Source organism: Calidris pugnax, unplaced genomic scaffold (assembly GCF_001431845.1).
Source record: "Calidris pugnax isolate Ruff unplaced genomic scaffold, ASM143184v1 scaffold17, whole genome shotgun sequence".
NCBI lineage: Eukaryota > Metazoa > Chordata > Aves > Charadriiformes > Scolopacidae > Calidris > Calidris pugnax.
The window spans coordinates 10,469,896-10,493,123 of NW_015090794.1; the positions used below are offsets into that span (position 1 = coordinate 10,469,896).

The 23,228-nt window shown below is 34.2% G+C and overlaps 1 protein-coding gene across 38 annotated transcripts in view; it reads right to left on the minus strand.

The window, feature by feature from the left end:
* The window catches only part of RBFOX1 (RNA binding protein, fox-1 homolog (C. elegans) 1), a 1,244,625-nt gene that overhangs the window by 4,348 nt on the left and 1,217,049 nt on the right, over positions 1 to 23,228 (minus strand). For 9 of the 38 annotated variants that reach the window (XM_014936480.1, XM_014936468.1, XM_014936474.1 and 6 more), the window contains one exon: positions 11,433 to 11,485. The exons of the other annotated variants lie outside the window; for them this stretch is intronic. In XM_014936480.1, the coding sequence (XP_014791966.1) occupies positions 11,433 to 11,485 (53 nt within the window). The remainder of the gene's footprint in view (positions 1 to 11,432; positions 11,486 to 23,228) is intronic. 38 annotated transcript variants of the gene reach the window in all.

The following is a 23,228-nucleotide window of genomic DNA, read 5'->3' on the forward strand; positions in this document are numbered from 1 at the left end:
GCACAGCTGAAGTCTCAATTTTCAGGCCAAGTTCCTGCTACAGCCAGGACAGTGATGTGAAAATCAGATTTTTGTCATTTCTCCCCATTCAAAATCCCTATAGTTGAAACTACTTCAAAGCTCCTTTACATGTCAATTTGCTGGCCCAACGGTGTAGTTCTCTTCACCTTGAAATACATTGCTTTGCTTCACAGTCCAGTGCAGCTACCATTAGTGAGATGGATATATCAGCTAGATACACATTTCACTCAATGTATCTAACATTTTTTTCTGTAATCAAAGAATTACCATTTGATATCAGGTGTCACACATAATAACAAAAGCAATCTTGAAATTATAGTGGTGTCTTGCATACAAGGACTAATGTAATAAACAAGTTAATTTTTAAAAATACTCTTGATTTATCTCTAAAAAAAAAATCATTATAACCTCAGACTGGTCTCATTCTGTGTAACAACCTGTATTTTTCAGAAACAGATACAAACTTACTGTTTTTGAAAAGAGGATAGTTGTCCTATTTTATTATCATGTATTTGCTCCTCCACAAGTGCAATCTGATAAATTGATTCCTAAATAATCATCTGAGGGAAAGCTGAGAAAGGAACGTTTCCATGGCACATGCAATCCTCCACCACCCACTGCTGTGGGTCCTGGATGTGAGGTTGAGAAGAGGTCCAAATTATCTAAACTAGACATTCCTACCTACTCAGTGACATCTTTCAAGGAAGGAGCAGAAATTACATTAGACAAGATAAGTCTTTTTTACTCCATTTCCCTGAGCCAACATTTACAAGAATATGAGGGATTCATTTCACATGGAAATCCCAGTAAATCACTTCCCGGGACAACTGTGCTATCTAAAGGCAAAAGGGTTCAGCACTGAAAAGGCAGAGACTTTACATTAAATGTCTCTTACTCTCTGACCAAGTCTAGGGTCACAGATTTGCACAAGTTAGATTCTTTTCCTTTTCCAAGGATATGTAACCACACATCTTGATGAAAAAAAAAAAAGTAGAAAAAAGTTTAGGAAGTACAAACTTCGAAGTATACATTGGTTGCTATTTGATATTGTGAATAAGTAAATTTTTTTCCAGCAACAGTTTGGCATTTTGAGCACATGTGTATCTATATTCTTATAAAGCTTCTATGGCAAAATCTGCATGTTTCACTACAAAGTACAACCATAGCAGCTGAATGCCTTCAGTTGTACTGTCTTGTTTACTTAGTAAATTCAACTTTCTATTAAGGGATATTACATTAAAAAGCAGTCAATCTAGTAAAACAATAGAAGAACCACAAGTTCATGAATGTGAGCTCTATATCCTATGTTTACTTTAGATTTGGGCAGGGAAGTCCTCATAGCTATCAAAGATACACACGAATATCCAAGGGAAGCAGCACATTGGACAATCACCTTCTATCTCAGGGTCCTAAACTCAAAAAATGTGTAAAACACTCATATAAAACATATTAATTCCTCTTTTGCATCCAATATATTGATGAGTGAAGGATTAAATTTATATATCAATTCCATTTAAATACTTGGTATCCATGAATAACTGTCTTTGGAAATTATCCAAGGCAGTTCCCACTGAAAAAAAATGGAAGGCAAAATAGCTCAGATCAGCCTATGCTGGGTAAGCGACTCTTGGTGATCCTTTGAGATGGAACAGGGGCATAAGGGTTCTTTGAGCAGGTCTGACACTGACCCTGTACTCTGGAGCCTCTTTGGTTAGAAGAACTTCCATAAACTTTGCCTTTGCAAGGCTCCACATTATGATGCTTAGAGATTTGAAACAGAGAAGGTTCTGGGGAGACCTTGTAACAGCCTGAAGGAGACCTACAGGAGAGATGGGGAGGGACTCTTGATCAATGAATGTAATGATAGGACAAGACGTAACAGCTTTAAACTGAAAGAGGTGAGATATAGATTAGGTATCAGGAAGAAATTCTTTTAGTGTGAGGGTGGTGAGACACTGCAACAGGTTTCCTGGAGAAGCTGCAGCTGCCCCATCCCTGGAGGTGTTCAAGACCAGGCCAGACAGGGCTTTGGGCAACCTGCTCTGGTGGGAGGTGTCCCTGCCCATGGCAGGGGGAGTTGGAGCTCCATGATCTTTAAGGTCCCTTCCAACTCTAACCATTCTATGAAAATACTTAGGTTTGATAGTAGCCATAACAGAATCTTGCATGTCTTGTTCACCTACATTTAAGTGAAGAAGACACTTTATTTTAATCTGTATGCCTGTTTTTAAAGTCTGGGAATCCATTTTAAACATTATAATTTTAATTCTCTCAAGCCAAATCTCATTCAAACAGTCAGAAAACATCTAGAAGGGAAGATGATTAATTTAAAGTTAGACTTATTTCCAGCACTATAAATTTCCCTCATGACCCTAGTAACAAGGTGGAAGAATTGCATGTGCTATTATTATACATGCTTTAATGTCATGACGATGATTCAGGCAATGGGAGTCAGTATATTTTCAAATTTGTTTTTGTTTTTTGTTCTAATTATCTGGTATTACTGCAATACTGAGCAAGGACCGTAAATTTAAATCTGTAAGAATTACAGTAGTTTTGGTCTAGTGCAAACCATTGACTAGTGGGACTTGGAGTCTTTTGTTTCCACCGCTCTGATCCATTTCCTGCAGTAAGGCTGCATGTTAACTGCATCCCATTCCTGCAGGATCCTTGACTGTATGTCACAGCGTCTCACAAAATTGGAACTCTTATGGGTCACCCATGGCAGGGGATTAAGTGGCCTAAATCCAAGAGTCACTTGTAAGGAAGGAACAAGCCTGAATACATAGTGCTCAGGCTTTATCAAATTATTGGTATATTTAACCCAACTATGGATGTAACTAGCAAGCTTACAACACCGATGTGATAAAACATGTTGCTAATAATATTGCATCAATATTTTACAGAAATCTGGACAACTAAGAGGAAAGTACATATAAACACATATAAAACAGTATAACTGTAATATAACTTACTGTCAGTGCTTCACATTATTTTTTTCATCCCACTGTGTAAAACATGTTTCTTCCTTAAAACAGGAGTTATGAAGTAATCCTAACGTGAAAACTACGACCTAAGTTAATCCCTACTCCTTAAAAAGAATGGTTTACATTTATATTATGATAATGCTGAAGTTTGTACTGAGATTTTAACATAAAAATGGGATTTCAGAATTAGTAATGCTTATGTTCTTTTTCAAATAAGAAACACTTCTTCCTTTTCTTTTACAGAATATTGAAATTCCACTTTAACAAATGTGTGCAATGTAAACATAACAAAATAAAATGTAAAAAGCATTCTTCCAAATCTTCTGTAAAAGAAAATAAATTATATAAAATTAATTGCAAAATTCTCATTCTTGCACTGTCCTTAATACACTTGACACACATAAGCACAAACATGGAAGAATGTATTTCTAAAGGCGAGAGAACACATGCTCAGATATTATCTGGGAAAAAATGCATTGAAATTCCTCTGTGATGAATAGACTTTTTTTTCTCCTCAGGGTGACCTCTACCTTCAGAATATGATGGTTTTATTATGATTAATAAATTTCATTTCCACAGAGGAAAGGAACAGTGTCAGCTTAAACTTAAAGCAAGTGGGTTTCTTTTTAAATGCTAATTTTTAAACACGCCCTTGCATGACACCAAATTTAGAAGCTCAGAAGGTTAGCAGAATAGATTCTGATTTCTATGCTGAAAATAGTAAGAAGGATTTAAACTATATTGTCATACTGAAAATCAGTAAGCTAGTTCAGTCACACAGTCGTTGGTTCATTTATTCACTATTATGCCAGAATGCTTATTTCTCATTAAAATTAGTGGCATTTAAATGCTTTGTGATAATTTGCACTGGAAATAATCATTATAGGTAAACAATTTACTAAAATTTAGGACATGCAAATGGCAAAGTATTTTGAATAAATTAATAGTCAATGCGATAATCTGTGTATTTTACAAAATGTTAAACCAGTGTGTGCACTCACAAATTCTTGTCTCAGAACACATCTGATGAACAATTTTGATGCACCACTAATTAGGACAACGTAAATTCCACTATTTTCCAGTATATCCAGTATATCCAGTATTCAGTACATAATTGGGACAGAGGGGGAAGTTTAAAAGTTTGCTAGCATTTTGTTACCATAATGGCACTGGTACTGAACTAGTTGGAATAACATCTTACTGGGAAATAATTGAGGAAAAAAATATCAGTGTAGCCATGCTAACATCTGTAAATGCAGCTTTAAATTATTCACCCAAAGCTCACTGTATTGCAAGTTCTTCTTTACTCATGCTATGTCTCAATTTCTTCAATCATTTTCAGTACAGGGTTTTAAATTGCTGAAATACTACATGAAAGGACAATTTGTTGTCCACTGCACAAATAAAAAAGGAGAATTAAAAATGGTAACCGGTTGTGAGATTTATCTTAATAAGGCCCTTGAAATTGAATCTTTCTCTTCAAATCATCAGTAGCAGATATTGCTGAAATCTCTAAAAAAAGGGAAAGTATATGCCTCTCTAATTGTAACTTCCATTTTAGGGTTTTAAATTCTTTGGTACTATGGCCGTATTTCCATGCACCTCCAGAACAGACAGTGGAGCTCTGACACTGGAGACATCTGGAAGCTCCTTAAGAGTATACATATTACAGGGTTTAATAACAACATTAATAAGCAGAATTTCATGGTATAGAATATGAACCAAGTTAACACAATTTTCCTCGAGTCATTTGAGAACTACAGAAGGAGAATTTTAAACATGAATTTATTTTTTAGGAATTTTATGCACGTATCTTTCTGATCATTATCACTTCCCCCTGTTTTTTTAAAGCCTACATAGTGCTAGAAGACCTGCAGAAAATGATGAATCTGTTTAAAGAAATATAAAAAGAGAAGTTAAAAATGTGGTACTACCTCAGCTAAATCTAACTATAATAATGAATATTATATAATAAATTATTCCAGTAACTAACATCTTGCTCAGTCTTTTGGTCACAGGATACCAAGACAGATGACATGAGCAGCAGAGCTCCTTTCTGCACCAGTTACACACCACATTGCTAAGCAGTATTTTAGCCTCAGTAGGCCAACACCATGCAGCAGTGGCAATCCCTTCACTTAAAATTCTTTACTACAGTAGGACAGTATCTGCTTATGGTGCTCAAGGCATGGGCAACCAATCAATTTACTTCATTTTGTATATTAATACCAAGCAGCTTTACGCATTTCAATCACCTGAATGAGCAGTAAGTTTCTCAGAATGCAACAAGAAAAGATGTCTAAGATTTATTTAAGGCCAAGGAAAATTATCAAAATCTACTGATAAAAACAGTTTCTAGTAATTTTCCTTGATTGTAAAGGTTAAGAATGCTGAAGTCCTCTATGCAAAGTTTTAAATGCATGACTGTCAAACAGTAAGATAATGATCCACAAGGGAGGGCCCAAAAAATATTTTGTTGCATAACATTTTCCATGCTTTAGAGATTCATGATGTACAGTAGAGAAAGAATTGGGAAGAGGCAGTAGAGACAGACAGCACAATGAAACAATTAAACACCTCAAGGTATACTGCAGTGCTGGACTCCTCTATACCTTGAATGCCATGAGGGATTTCATATTAGTATCGTATTAACATTCCTAGGTTTTCACAGAGATGAAGAAATTTGACTACAGTCTACAATAAGGGATATGGCGATAAGAAAAGATTTCTGTGAAGGGATCTTGATAAATACATCATTGATCAAATATTAAAAGCAGTCTTTACTTTTTCCTGCAGGTTGGAGCAAGAAGAAACTTGAGAAGCCTATTCTGAATCTTCTACATGCAGAAATGAATTTCAAATTCTTAATTGCTTACTTATTTGTTTCATGTCTGAATTTGGCCAGTTAATTTTCTTGCTAATTCATGGGCGTGTTTTGCAGAAATTTTGGTCATGGATGCGCAGACCTGACTTTCATTTTCATTTCTGTATGCCAACCTGTACCTTCTTTTGAAGATTCTTAAATGTTTATAGTCACCCAAAGTTGAGCTGCCACCTTATTAAACATTTAAATAAATATGATTGATATCGGTTAATTTGCAGACGTATAGAAGTGCAACAAACAACAGCACAGGTGAGCTCCATCCTGAACTGATGCTGAATAACTGTTATGGAAAACTCCCAGGGACAGACCTCAGCTTAAAAGCTTTCTCTCAAGTTTCAGTCTTGCTGTCTGGATTTACACAAATGTGGGGATTTCACTTGCTGCCTAGTTAAAAATCTAATATAATCCTGTGCTACCAGCAACACCTTTCCGTATAATGTCTACCCAAGAAAGTTACACTTTATACAAATTTCATTTAAAAAAGTCACTGGGGAAGCTGAGACTTGCCATCAGGTGATACGTAAAACCAGCAGTATTGCCACGAAAATCCAGTATTTCTTTGACCTGTAAAGGATTTTCCTATTACTATTGCTGTTATATTTCGTGGCAATGAACCTTGAATAAATTATTATCCAGTTCAATAATAATTATACAGGGTACTTTGTTCATTAAATTTTAATGCATTCTTTTGTGCTTGTATGTAAAGTTCTGTAGCATGCAATCTTCTTATTTTTTGTTTAATACTTTAAATGTAATGATAAAAATGGAGTCCTTGTTTACTTAATGTATTTGTAGATAACCATACATACATGCACACACACAAGCCACCTTTCATGTGTACTATTTTCAGTTTGTGAAAAAAATAATCTGATTTCTTCCTTAAAAAAGAGCACAGAAGATGCACACATGCTTATATGCACTTGTTGAGGGCAAACACAGATTATTCACTATTTCTGTTATCAAAGGAGCTTCACATTGCAAATCCTCCATTTACAAATCACAGAACCTCAGCTTTACTTAATCTTGTCATGTTGTCACATTTGACTAGCCATGCGAACTGACCTAGAACTGTAAGCACCGGGAAGGCAAGCTGTCAAAGAGATAATGACAAAGATGCCAAAAAGGGCTGCCAGTGTTTTCACTGGGTGAGAAAAAGGAATTAATCAAACTTCATGAAAGAAGAACAGAGGGTAAAGAAGAACAGAGGGTTTGCTGATTTTTATCAACTGATCCAATAGCTGAACATCTATTCCACACAACTACCAAAAGCAGTAAAAGCGGTAACAAATGGAATTCCATATAAGCAACTATTTACAGCAGCAGTAAACGCAAGTTTAAACTGCCAACATAAAGGACACTTGAATTTATAGAAGTTGTTTAATAATGTGCATTAGGACAACATTTCCTAGTTCTTCCAGAGCAAAAACTTCAGTATCTGCTATTTTTCACAGGGAAAAGCAGTACAGCCTAAAATAAATACTAGCACAAAGACCCTACAGATGCTCCTTCATCTTCATGTTTTATCTTATTAGTAGAAGAGGACAACATAATAATAAAAGCATCTCATAGAAAATGGCTATTTTCCCAGTCAAATCGCTTCATGAAGTCAAATCCATAGCCAGTAATACTGAAAGGGAAGAACCTCTCAGAACTGAACATGTCTTTACACAATAATACAAAAAGGCTGAAACTGTTTTTCCAAAGCAGTTGCTTTGCAAGAGTATAATCTGCTCAATATCTCTTCCCAGATACATGAATAAGTCAATGAGATGTAGGCAAGCATGTATGGCAAAATTTTGACCAGCTACAATAATTTATGTACTGCAGCAGAGGTGCACCACAACAGACACCTTAATCATTCTAAGCACTTTGTCAAATATTAATTTGCTTTTAAAGAAGTATCACCATGTTTGCTATTGTTTAATTAATTACATTTGTGGTAGTGTTAGTGTTGACAGGTTAATGATAGTATACAGGAAAACTGCAATGACTTCATTTACTGCATTGTTTAAAAATTGCTAATATTGTGTTCAAACTATTTCAATAGTAAAAATTCCAATGTTTGCTTCTTTAAGCTGCCTGCTTTTAAGAAACCTTTTTTCTAGAGTTCTAAAATTAAACCTTTCAGAATGTTTAATCTGTTTTGGAGACTGTATCTTTCTCCAAATGGAGGTCAATAACTTAATCTAGGACTGTCAACTTCTAAAGCTTTGTAATGCATTTCTTTTGCCCACGCACACACAATCCCACCTCCTGGGGATGATTCTGCTCAAATATGTAAATAAATACAGTCACAATTGGACAGATGCTATATCCACTTCCACCATACTTCATTCCAAATTCAGGTTTATATATACACTTGCCTCTCTGTTATTTCAAAATCATAAACTGCATATACACTTGGGAGAAAAATAATATCAGGCATGCAAATGCATTGGATTTTTTTGTTTGTTAATGTTGGATAACTGTTAAAAATTGGAGGAAGAAAGAAAGAGTGATATAAATGTAGAATAATGATCCTGCCCCATATTTACACAAAAATCATAAAAGTAATATGCAGGTACATCCTCCAATGCACTTTGAAAAGACTCTAAAAAATATGGTTTTCTTTACAAACTATGAATTTTGCTCTTACAAAACCTAAAAGAAAAAAAAAACAACAAACATTGAGCACCGATTTAAATAATTCATAAAAAATGCTAAAGATTCAAAATGAAAAAATGTACAATGTTTTGTAACCAACATGTAAAGAAACCACAGGTTTATTCTGGGTCTCATTCCGATTTATTGGGAGCCTGACAGGGCAAGATGCCCATTGCCCCCATCAGCCAGGAACCTCAGGATTAATTCTCCCCTAATGTACCCATTTTCAGAGATTTGCTAGAGCAAAGTCTTCAGACATCCTTGTTAAAATTCCATCATCAAACTGATAGGAGGTTTCAGATAGTTTCCCTGCCTCTGTTCTAGTTCAGGTCTGTTTGCAGACTCTTTAATCATGCCTGCCAGAGAAGATCTATCCCAGAAGCACAGAATTTCTCCTCTGAAGAGTAATTATTTTTAGCCTCAGAATGGACTGGATGCAATCAAGAGTGAAATATTGTTAAATTTCCCATGGAAGTATCCCTCTGTCAGATACTTGAATAGGTTCTCTTTATATAATGTGCATGTATGAACAGATACACATACAGAAATAAATATATGTATATGGACATACTATCTGTTCATTAACACATTTACTTATTCAAGATTACTTTATTCACAATAAAGATATCATGTTGCTGAGGGCTAAGTATCCTCTGGCAGGAATGATAAAGTATTAGGAAGAGAAGAGTGAATATTATCAGCAGAATCACCCAAGACCTCCCATTTCCATTTGGTGGTAAAGTTCTAACCAAAAGTTTACTTGTTATGTTATTATTTGAGATCTATGAACACACACATTCTTTACAAGGGAACAATACAAACATACATATACTCACATTTCAAACATTAAGCATATTATCAGTATCTTTGCTTTTTATCAATTTTACAAACACAGTTGAATTACTGTAATTGAGTCTAGAAGCACTAAAAAAAGCACTATGAAATTGCACTGTAGGTGATCTGCATGCATCTGAAAAACCACAGGAAAGTTAACTTTAGTTCTAAAAGTTTACGTATCTCTATATACGTTCCATGTATTAAAGCACAAAACATCAGTAATTAGTTGAAACTCAACTTACAGATTTGAAAAACCAAATGCAACTTCGGCTACTTGTACCACAAGAATATAGGCCAGAGAATTATTTTTTTATAAAGCCAAAAGTCCTTTAAATTTTATGACTTAGGTATACGAGAAACAGAAGACACAGGCTTTCATAAGCTTTCTCCTTCAGATCATATTTCAAAAAAGGCACCTACAGTAACCTATGATGGATATAAGCTCAAAAACATACCTAACAAAAATCCCTTATTGTTGAATCAATTCAACAGAGGTAATCAGCTGGTAAACTGAAAAGTTTTAACAAATAAACACAGAGATCCACTTCCTTCCATGTAAAGCTCACTGAATTTACCGATAAACAAGAGTGCTCCAGTTCTGACTGGAATTCTAAAGCAGTGATGTATGGAATATGTATAATATAGTCTTGGACACTTAAATTGTGTCTGAACTGAGGGGAAGAAAAAAGTCTCTATTAGAGGAATAATTATTGCTTAGAAGGGTTCACTCTGCAAAGCAGAAAATTGTTTTCAGGACAAGAAAAATATTAAAGACCACATATCTGTCTCAAAAATTCCAAGTTAAAAAATTGCTAAAATACTTATATTTACTATTACTTAGCAAGGCCTAGATTTATAAATGAGTAGCCTCCTTAATACAGCTCATTCTAGCCTGGAGCTGAGCAGGAAACACAAGGGAAATAATGAAAGCCAAAATCCAAGTCCAGTGAGATCAAGAAAGTGTCAAATGTTGACTTATCAAAATGTATTCTCTTAATGATTTAGGACTTTGAAAAATCTGTGTTAAATCAGGTTTTGTTACAGAACTTTTCAGATTACCACCAAAAATGCTTTGAATAGCATACAGATTATTACAATTTTAGCATACGTTGGCTTTAGCTATGATCTTCTTTTTCATAAATAAATGTCCTTTATTTGTTTCTATGTAGGTCACTATGCATAAACAGAACACTCTTCACCTTTCATTTATTTCTGCTAATGTAAAACTCTATAAATAAACACTTCTTAATACCAGCATTTTGTGTCACACTAGGTACCCTTTCATCCTTCAATACAAGCAGCTTCTATGAACTCATTAAATTTTTGACATAACATTATTTGCAGAATATGTCCCGACACTGTTACTATTTATTTTGGCTTTTAATTTCTTACGTAGTGACATAATACCATCCTTACCTGAATTAAGACTAAGCTTGTTCAAAGTCTATTGCTTAAAAGAGAAAAAACATCCCTTGACATATTCAATATATTTATAAATTACCATTACCTTTTAAAATCATTGTTCATTCTTCCGTACCCATGGCTTACAACACGATAGCATATTAGCAAAGCAGCTAAGACTTTTTACTTACTAGAGAGCGATCCTCTGAAGACACAGACCCTCTCTCCCACTATCTTATCCATAGGATAGACTTTGTGAGTGCTTTAGGGTCAGCAGTACCCTTGTGGGCAATATTTGCCCCCAAAGAGTTGAAAAGAAAACGGTTAAATCTATAGCACTTACAATGTCCTACATACATCTGAGCCTTTTCTCTTTTCATTTGCTCTGTTTTGGCTTTTTTAAAGTCACAATCTTGATTGTACTGCACAGTAAGTATTTAGTAGAAGGTTTAACATATCCTTACTTTTCTAGGCCATACGATATTTAAACTGGAAATAAATATAGGCAGAACCTATAGACTCAAGCTATAAATTAATTAAACTATTCAAAAGATTTATACGATGGACTTTCCTATGCTTTCTCTTACGATTAAATGCAGCATGTGAAAAAGGATATTGAGACCTGGATGGATGCATCAAGAAGTATCAATGATTGTTACCTGCAGAGGTGTTACAAGAAATTTCATCTGCTGCAACGAAGACGAATTGATTTCTGCAAGAGAAGATAAAATTCACAATACTGCTTGCTGACTGGGAAATGTGCTAGCTGCCAATTGACTTAATGTTTACAGATGGGGTAGGGTAAGGGTGCTTAATTTTAATGAATGTAGCAAGAAAAAGTGTTGACGTATTTCAGTACTATAGAGTTTATAAGGATCATGAGGTAGACATGCTGGGATCTTTTAAATGAAATAATGGCGACATTTGGATATGGACTATGTACAAACTCTTGCATTGGAAGCTTCATGTTTAGTGTAACAGATATGTCAATATATTTATGAAGTCTAATAAAAATAAAACAATATTTATATTGATATAGATATTAAAGGGCACTACTGCAAAATATGTAAAAAGCATTTTTGAAAAAAGTAATTGCAATTTACTTCGTGCATCTGAAATGAGGATATTGAAAATAAAATATTTTGCTTTTTATATGTCTAATACGATTGCAATCAGAAAATGAAATTTCTGCTATTTATTAAAAAAATGACATAGTATATTCTCATATACTGTCATCCAAATGCATACAAAAGTCTTTTGCAGAATCTTAGGAGAATAAACTAGAGATATGAGTAATTTAATATAAACCTTCTCTTGCAAAATTCTTTTTTAAACCAGGCAACATAAAAAGAGAAATGCTAATTACGCTAATATTTCAAAATGCAGTAAACTTCACTACAGCACAAATCCTGATTTGTCCTTTCCGAAGTCAAAGCAAACAGGATTTGGGTTAGTGGAAACCATGTTTAAGGATTACCATCAAATGATTCCTTTATATGTATATACACAGTTTCCGTTATATTATTTTTGTGTTGTGTGGGATTAATAAAGAACCTGGCTGAAGTTTTAATACTTGAGTGCTGTTCTATTCCAAATTAAAAGTAGCTCCTCCAACCTGCACTGTTAGGTATGATGAAACACTGAGTTTTTCTGTTTTGCACAGCTTTAATGCAAGAGTCTACCAACGAGAGTTCCCTAGAGGGAACTAGTTCTAGCTTGTACTGAGGACTACCTGGAAAACTTAGTTCTGCGAGATGATGTAAGCACTGTTAAGCATTAAGTACTATAAAGATCCTATCAAAACCTATTCAGTTCAGGACCAGACATCTCACAGAGGTAACAGAACCTTGAGAGGTTAGTCCCTAAGAGAACAAAATCTAGTTCTATTACTTCACCTCCAATGTGTTAAAGAGGTTTTAAATTCTTGTTTAGAAATCTGTGAACCTCGTTACTTAGAAGTTCACACTTTGGGAAAAAGTAAATCAAAACAAAATAAGGAATCTGTAATCCATACTACAGGGACAGAATTTATTAAGCTCAAAAGTAGTACCTGGTCATTGCCTCTGCCCTTTCTCAGAGAAACTAATCACTGCCTTTTAACATGAATTAATTTAGTGATCAAACTGTAGATTCTTTCATTTTCAATTGGATGTACAGATTGGTAATTTTGCTCTTTATTTTGTCATTTGCAGCAATTTCACAAACTAATGAGATCTACCTAGCCTGTAATGCTAAAGAGATGAATTTTAAAAAATGAAGGGGGATAAATTTAGCATTATAAATACAGAGCTACTCTGTATTTCATAGGTAGTGTAATTTGTCACTGTATTTACTGCTATCACCCCTTTTATTATCACCTCTTGTGATAATTATATGGAAAGAAACAGGTAGATGTTTGCCCAAAAGGGATTTATCTAAGAGCAATGCAGACTTACCAGCTACTATTTTACAGAAAATCCTTTTGATTAGTTTTGATGAAGTTATTAAACTGCCCTCTCATCTAAATGGAAAGACCACTCTTCCTTAAAAGCTGCCTCTAAAGCAGCTAGCTGAGAAATGCCTTGTCTTTATCTCTATTCAGAACACTTCTTGTTATGGAATATTAAGCCACAGATATTCTACCTTCAGATACCAAAGTACAAAATTATCTGCAAGAATAACATGCTAGTTTAGTTACTTACAGAAAGACCCCACAACACTATCTGCTATTGTCTTTTGGAACCACAGATGTTATTGAAACTGTTCTGAAATCTTACTTTTTATTACCAGCTCTTTACTAATTACTGGCAAAAAAATCAAATTTTAAAAAATTAACCTGACTTGAATATAATTGAATATTTAAAAAACATCTACCATAAACATTCCTTGTTATGATGTTTCAGTTTACATCGGAAGATACTATTTTCCCTGTATTTGGCTTTTGTAAAATTCAATTCACAACTCCATTAATCAATTTTAAAAGTAAGGAGAAAGTTACGTATTGGTCAGCATAGCAAATGTGAGAAGGTAGATGCTGGAGTTCAATAAGCCAGTTCATTTTTTTTTTTAAACTAATTAAGTGCTATTGTAACAATTACAATAAATTGTTTAGTAGTTTGATGGCTTTAATGCTGTTCTAGTTGCAGGTTTTTATTTAGCTAAATTCTTAGCTATTGTTTATATAGACCTAGAGGGAGAAGTGATAATCAGAGGTGTCACTATACAAATATATCACACCTGATGTCCAAAGCAGGTATTATCCCTTAGTCATAAATGCCATAGTTTGAAAAAGGCATCCCTCTCAGTTAAGCTGACTCTGTGGTGCATCATATTCTATCTGTCATAAAGTACATAAAAAGCAGACCTGGCAAAGGGCAGCTAACCTTGCCCAGTCCTTTGCAAATGTCGGGTTGTTCCCTGTAAAGACCAATTTTATGCAGTAACTGTATTGAGTGTAGAAGGCTTAAAAAATTTACAAGAAAGGTATGGTGAAAGTTCATGATACATTTTAGGTCGTTTTAATGTTCCTCATCACTTCTACAATTTTTATGGATTCGATAGGCTACAAGAAATGTAAGTGGACCTAACTTTATTCACAATAATCCTGCCTGACCTGTCCATGATTTGACTACATCACTTCTAGTTGGTAAATTCAGAACTTGGAAGTGGAAGACAGGAAGAGATTCAGAGAATGGGTTTCAGATGGGCTTTTTTATGATTTGAGGGATCTCAAGGGGATCATCATGAGGACCATCATGAAGCACAACTCCAACATAATCTCAGGATATATTGTTACTCTGAGTGCTCCCCCTAAAAGTTTCCATATAGTCACCCCACCCTGGGACAAGACGTGCTCTTCTTTCTTTCTGTGTGCTACTACATATTCCTGAAAAAGCATCAACCTACTATCACATTTTCCCTCCTACAGTCATCGGCCCTGCTATTCTTCAGATGTACAAAAACACTCACAGCCGTGTCTGGGAAGCTTATATACTTAGGGCACTGTAGGTGTAAGAACCTATATTTGTAAGGCACATGAGACAAATTACAAAGTGTTTTCTATGTCCTATCTTCTCCCTAAAAGGCTGGGTGACAGTTGTACTTTTCAGCATTATTTATATTTTACACAGCACATGATTGAGTACAAAATTTTGACACACATATCATTTCATCCATCACTCCCAGAAATTTTTAGTCCCTCTTTTTGGCAACCCTGAGCTTCCATAAAATAGGAGCCAAGTAGAAGTCAAGTGGGATTTTAAGAAATCAGGACTTCCCTAAAATTAATCACACTAACTGTAGGAAGTTTGAAATGTAAAAGAAATTATAATCCACTAACATACAGTGATTATGTTTCATACACCAGAATTCTTGGACTTTGCTTCCTAACTTCAAAAAACTAGAGATAAATTATTTTGCTTAACACAGAGGTACAGCCCTCCCTCCCAAAAACATAGCAACTGCTGAAAACAGTGCAGAGCCCCAGAACACAGCAAATTAAGATGAAGGCGAACACAATACTGAGCAGATATTACAGTGGGAAGATTTAAACTATATGTAATCAGTTGACTTTTTCTGGTAAGAGCATGATGGATTTACAAATACAGTCAGTATTTAGATTTCATGGATCAGAACCTCAACTGGTAAAATTGATGCAGCTTAACTGAAAGCACTGACTTCACTGGAGCTACTCCAAATTGTATTCTCCAGGGACCTGCTGCTAACTATATAGTGTAGCAATGATTTTTCCCAGAAGACTTATATGTGATAAATCTATACATTGCTCCATTATATCATTAAAGATACTTTATTTTTCTTTCCTGCCCTAAACTTAAAGGCTTCATTGCTCTTGGAGTTTGGTCTCCAATACTGAGGGCTTTTTTGCTATGAATTATAACATAGCTGACGGCTGGCTGCTTAAATAGCTTCTGTAATATTCAAGTATGGACAAAATTTCAGAGTTTACCTCTAAAATCTTTTTATGAAGTCCTCCCCGATTCCCTCCTTCTAGTGCCCTAAATTTAAATATCAAGGCTATCAAAGAATTTTAACTTCTAAATATTAGTATAATAGCTATGATAATAAGGTTGATTCTGCTATTATCATGCTTTATATTCCCATTACTGTAAGATCAAAGTACATTATCATACTCATACCATTTGAATCACAACACTAAGACAACTAAACAACTTTACAGCCATACCTATAAGATATATTAAATGAAGTGAGAACAAAACTATAAATAGAATATTTGACTAACTTCTTCCATGTCACATTCTTTTTCTTCCTGCAAAATTGCTTGTTCAACCTGACTACTTATAATGATGGCAAGACAAAGAGGAAGACACAGATATTCTGCTTTCATTTAGGTATTGTGCTTTCATTGCCTAAAAATCTCCCACCTCCATCATTCTTGACCATTTCATTAAATGCTCTTTTCTAAAATTTTGAAGCAGGCCTTGGTAGCATACAGAGTAAAGTCCTGCATCAAAAGAAATTAATGTAGCTACTTCTGTAAATATTCTCTCACAGAAAACACTAAAGCTCATCTTGACTGCTCAAGCAAAGGCAGCTCGTCCCTCTGCCTGGACTCAGCTGCCACTCCAGAAGGTCCAGCGTCACCTCTGCCTGCCTCGGTGTCTCACATGCCCTACCCTGCCTCACTTGGCCCCTGATCCTTGTGTCCAGGTGGCTTAACCAAGCCTTAAATTTGACTGCCAGGTTAGTCACATTTAGGTTTAAACGAAGACCTTACTTTTTTTTCCTGCATGTATATGAAACACCTTATAGCAGTTTTGACAAAAAAAAGTTGTTCTTTAGGATATATAGGCAAACTTCCTACTCCCAATCCCTGCTCTGCAGTATTTTTACAAACTGCTGGTTTGCCACAGGTATGTTCCTAGTATATTAGCAACTTGACAAGCCCAAAAATACATTAAAAAAATACTCTATTTAAATACCTAATCAAATGCTTTAGACTCCTTTGAGGTGGGAAACACTACAGTAAAAACATGCCAGAGTTTTCTTGATTAATTTCACCCAATTAGTTAAGTTTGTTCTTCTAATACTTCTTTACCTTGCATAAAAACATTGCAAGTTACATGGCTAACTCATACAGCCTACATCCAGTTCATTCCATATTTTATCAATAACATTTCATTCCTTCACCTCTCTCTGACTCCTTCACAATGCTCTTAATTCCTTCTTGCTGGTAAAGCACTCGCAGTGGAAGCACTCAGGTTGACAATACTTATAGCATGTTCTAATCTGCCTCTTTGTGGTCTATCAAGTCAATGATCTGAAAACTAAAAAGTGTATAATTAGACACTGACATGTCCAAAGGAACTGTTATGGCCTATCATGTCACAGGCACTGACCCAATAGACTGTAACAGTTTTGGTCTGCTGGATTAGGAATCAATGTTTTAGTAACTCCCTAACTCCGCATTTATATAGTCTGCTGAATACAACACTCTTAAAAATTTTAAAGTCACACTTTCTTTCAATATCCTCTAAGAGTGAAGAAGCCCATAGGAACTATTAAAAAGATATTTCCTACTATTTATAATCACAGTTATTTACTATAAACTTTTATTTTAAAGTAAGAAACTCCCAAGTTAAAACTCATGCTGTATAACCTGATGTAAGCTAGATATCTAAGTCAAAATGAAAGAAAGGATATTGAAGGTGATATGTAAATGTTAGAATTGGTGCACTGCTTATTTTTGAAAACGATAAGCATTTAACAGCTCCCGCTATGTTCAAAAAGAAACCAGCAGCAAAACTACTCAGCATCTTTAGACTTGGAGGACTTTAGGAAGCCAGGTATGGAAATCTAGGCTTTAGTGTTCCTCTGCCTTCTCTCTCAGTTTTTTCTTCATGATTTCCAGCATGTATGCCAAAGCATATTTTACAATATTAGCCAAGCCTTTCCTTGTCTATGGGTATTCTTAACATATCCCTTGATATTACAGTGAAGGAGAATGGAAAGTACAGGAGAGAGAAGTAGAAGCAGGGTATGAAGAATACAAGCTTTGACAGGATAAAAGTTTCACAATCGGTGTTTACCATCATTCTAGGCCAGGAACCCTAAGCCTTTTCACTACTGTATTATCTCAGATTTGAACTAGTGGAGTAGTTTTAATAGCTAACATGGATAGTACATGAATACTGATATTCACCCAGGTGAATCAAGGCTTCAAAGTATCTGAAAGCATGTTAATTGTACCAAATATTAGAGGAATGTATTAAAACATCGAAGTATGTAAAGTAGTTTTCTAGACTTGGTAGGAGATTATATTTTTATGAAATGTTATTGCTTCCCATGTTTTCCTACACTAATATGACTCCCTGTATCTCCCCCAAAAAGCAGTATATCTACAATAATTTAGGATGAATCATGTTTCAATCATTAGAAAGTACTCTATGCAATAGATTTTTATTTCAGGAAATTTCTTTCAAATTGCTCTACATGAAACTCTATGTTCATAGTGTTTTAAACTCTTTGATTATTTTTTTTCTCTACTACATTCTCTTTACTCATAATCATCCACTTTAACTTTCTAATTCCTTCACTAAAAGGTACTGTTATGGCTATAACATGAGTCATATACTCCAGTCATTCCCCAACCTGAGATCTGAGTGATGAATATGGATTATGAAATATTAACATGATGCCAGCGATCCTGTAGTTTGCCACAAATCAGATAGACATATAAATACATACAAGCCCAATAGGTAGATGCCCAAATCCATTACCTCTGTAACAGCAAAATGAATGATTTGATTTTTATTTGCAATACTAGGGAATAAGCAAGCTTTAGCTACCATACAGGATATCCAGAAAAAACTAGACCAATCAAACGTCACCACATCAAACCAAAGTGTTTGAAGAATACAAACGTTAGATATCTGCTATATTACTGCTGTTACAATAGCTAAACACAACCTTTGTACCTGCTCAAGATGCTAAGTGATACTTTTCATTCTCGAAATTTGAGTAGCTCAGGATATGGGCTATATGATTCTTGCCTATTTACCATCTTGTCCCCCAGATTTCTCCATTCCTCAAGAATAAATATGTACAGTAAAATTCAAAAAGGTTTGAAGGTTCCAGCTGGGAGTAGAAGAGTAAAATTATTGCTATATTCTATTATTTTTCCCCTTCCAACCCAATTACTTTAGGAGTTCAAACAGTGTCTAGAAACTCCTTTTCCTAAATCTTAGAAAGCACAACCATGAAATGCATGAAGTATTACATTTTAAGATATTTATCCTTCTATAAAATTATTTAATGGAAAATTAAATTCTGACTGAATATTCTATTACATTTTATATGCTCTCAAAAACCTTACTTTTTAGTATATATCACTAGTAAGATCCTCAGTAAGAGGAAAAAAAACCTACAGTGGGTTACATTGTTTATTCATAAAATAGAAGATCTTAAACTCTACAACATATAAAAATATCACCTCCATCTACAGAAGTTCACATTTTATAGTTTGAGTATTTTTATAGTTCATTCTAATTTTTAACTAGATTAATGAGCATGTTTCCAATTAAATAAAATCTGTATCTATTTTATTTTAGGATCATCTGACCACAAATATTAAGTATTACTCTGAACTACTTGCCCAAAGAGAACTGGAAAACACAATAAATTATAACTTTGTAGACACTAATACTTTGACAAAAATTAATACTCCACATAGGCATGCTAAAAATGTAAACTATTAGAATATCAGGATTTTAATGGGAGTAAGATTTCAGATCTGGAAGATCCACAATTTCCATATAACAAAATAATCTCCTGTCTCAAATTTCATACAAGATCCTACGTATGACCACAGAACATGTAGCACAAACTGAAAGTGAAAAAAAATTTAAATATTTTATACTACACAGTGTTATGTACAAAATATTTTGGAACGTGCCTTATTTTCTTTTAAAAAAAGGTTAGTGAAAAAAAACCAAAAGAGTTCAGCTTCCAGTGATGAGGAATCTAATCCAGACAGCAAAGAAGTCAATGGGAATCTTACCATTGTTTGTAGTGAGATTTAAATATGACACTGTATTCAAAAAAGGGAATTACGCTCAGAACAAAATACCTCTGTACATACGTATGTATATGTGTGTGTGCACACGTGTGTGCAGGTGCACGTGTGGGTGGGTGCGTGTGGTGGGTGATGGATGGGGAATGTGTGTATATATATGAATACACAATCGTACATATATAAACACACATCATTATCATTATTAAGTATAACAGGGTTAGCAAGCAGTACAAGTGAAATGACTGCCTTTCAGACAAGGCTAGTTTACGGTTATTGGGGTTTTGTTTTATTACACTACCACAGACACTTTCATAAATATTGCTGACAAATTTAATATGCAAGAATGGAACATTTTTCTTACTCCGATCGAAGATGCAATAATCAAATCATAAAACACAAAACCAATAGCCAATCAATGTGAAAAAGTCTGCCCATAGGCTTAATTCAAGCAAGCCATTCACTGAGCTATGTGATGGATCTGTCAAATCCAATACAGCGTTACAAACATACTAGCAACATCAAGTGAACATGCAATGACAAAATGACAATACGCCCCACTGCCATGCTTTGACTTGTTCTAGCTCATAAATATAAAACTTATGACTTTGCTAGCTTCTCTTACTTCAGACTTGGACAGAAATCTAACAACTTTATTTATTTATTTATTTATTTTTAAATACTACATGAAAGCTGAATAAATGCTGTATGAACATTTTATTAACATCTGATTTAGTGTCTCTTGCACATCTTTACCATTATTTTTCCCAAACATTTTCAGTTTAAAGAGTTTGGCAGGCAAAGCTCCAGAATGGTGAAGAACATATATAGACCAGTAGGTCCCCTTTTATCAGTTACATGAATTGGAAAAAGAAATATTTTAAATATTCAAAAGTCAAAAATGAGGGTTTTGGTCCACCCCTGCAAAGAGTTTCAAATCTTAAAATGCAATTTAGTATAATAAAGCATAAAGTATAAAAATCCAATTCTAAATTTTTTTTAGACTTGTATTTAGTGATTATATTGCTTCATAAATAATAAAAAAAAATACCTGTTTGGTTTTGTTTTACAAATCTAAGAAATGACTGGAGAAATCTGCAAGGTCTACCTCTGTTGTGAAATGTTTCTAGGAGTACAAGATTTGTCTTAGCACATACTTAGGGGTTTCTGTTGATTTGTTTCATGAGATTTCCTTGCCATCTGATTCTCTTCTATATATCCGTTCTTTGCCTATTTCCAGCAATATTTCCAGCTGTGACAAACAAGGATACCATTGCATTTCTTCACAATAGAGCTCTCTTACAGTGATCATTATCTATTGACTTCGTGTATTGATTCCAGAGTCCCAAATCTTTCTGTTAACCTTTATTTTTAATTTACCACAACATGTCTCCAATCTAAAGATTTCCTCTTTCCATCTCCTGACTTAAGAAGCATGTCAAATATGGAACACTGCCATTCATCACGTATATGAGCTGTGATAAAAAAAAAAAAGTTTTAAATTTTTTTTATATTAATATGAAGTAATATTTCCATGATCTATCACTGCTTCAATAGTATATACTCACTGGTCCTCACTTCATTTTTCTGGGCATTGTTTACACATTAAAATTAAATATATTTTATTTGTAATTAAATTAAATAGGGGCTCAAATCAGCAGTAAATAAGAGTAGTGTATAAGGAGATGTGGAATATTCAATATTGTCAGAGAACAGCAGATGATTACTACACTGAGAAGAAAAGATACAAGCAGTTGTACTGAACTGTATTTCAGCACTTTCAATATTAGTAATTCACAAAAGTTGCTAAATTGAATTAATTAAAAAATGAATGAAAAGTTTATCAAATTAAGCAAACTGTAGTTGTGAGTAACCAGAGGTATCCATGTTTGCACATAATTTCCCATATGCAAAGAAATGTTTGAGCAGATTATTATTTGTCTTATTCTCTATGCTAGTTTTGGGATTCTCCCATAAAGAAATTCAGTTACAGTATTTGTAATTAAGACAAGAAACCATATTCATTTGGGGGAGGCAGATTGAAGATGAGAGTTAACCGCATTTAAGAAGAGAAGCTAAATTAAAAAAATCCAAAAGAGATAAAATTCATTTAAAATATTTAAAATTATGCAAGCAAAGACAGGTTATTACAATTCTAATTATACACAAAGTGTATCTGAAAATTACATTTAAAAAAAAAAATTAAGGGTTGTAACAACTGCATTACTACTGGTGCCATCTCAAGCTTCCTTTACAGCATTTAAGAGCAGTATCTTCTTAGACAATTCCTTTACTTTTTTTGTCAACGTAACTCTTAGTGATGTTGTTTCCCTACCCATAGCAGAACATGCCACCCACTGATGTTTTGTCTTACAGCATTTTATTTATTTTATGAGAAGGTACATTAATTCATAATTAAAGCATTTGAAAGTCATCTTGATATTGTTCAGTTTCTCTATGTAATGTATAGGTTTTCAGAAATTCATTTATTCTTAGGAATAAACACCCTATAAAATGATGCAGGGACACCTGAATGATATCTGGCAAAAAATGACTAACCACGGGAGGTTATTTATAATTTTGTCCTTTGAGTTTAAGTTTTCAGAAGCAGGAACTGGCTTTCTTTATAGCTCACAGAAAAATACTAGAGCTGCGACATGCTAACACACCTTTGTGGAAATGAAATGAAACTACTGAGTAGAACTTCACCTTTGTAGGTTACCCTAAGTAGAAAGAGTACATCGCGAACAAAGTGCATACAGCACGTATCTAGTTGATATCACTGATCCAAAATTAATAGAAAGTAACTTGCTTACCTGTCTGACACAGCATGCCTCAGCCATACATGCAAATTACTTAATTCACATAACTTTAAAAAATGTACCTTCATTACCCAGAATAAGCACTTGAAAGGCAAATATGCATGCATAGCTTTTTAACATTCATACCATGGTACTTTGTTCTAAAAATACAGAATCCATGAACAGCACTTCAATCTAAGAAATAGTTCACTGAAATTTCTTAATCTGCTGATTTCGTTAAGAAACAGAAACATTTAAAACAATGTCTAATTTAGCATCTACAGAAATTTTTCAACACATATTCAAGACTTCAGAAATGATCTCCATGATTCCAAGGGAAAATTTTCTTATATCAGGAATTGAGAAATGTGACCTTACTTCTCGCTGCTATTGTGAAGCAAAATATATGCATGTATCTGTCTTTCTCAATATACATCCTCCCTTTAGACTGTACATAAGCACTTGAAAAATGTTAAAGATAGCATAGATTTCGTTAAGGGTACAGTTTATGAAGAAAACATAGGGTATTCTTTCTTTTCTTTACAAAATTATGTCCATACACTGCAAAGACTTAATTTTACGCAATTTGACAAAATCCTGTTCCTACTGAAGTCAATAGCAATTTA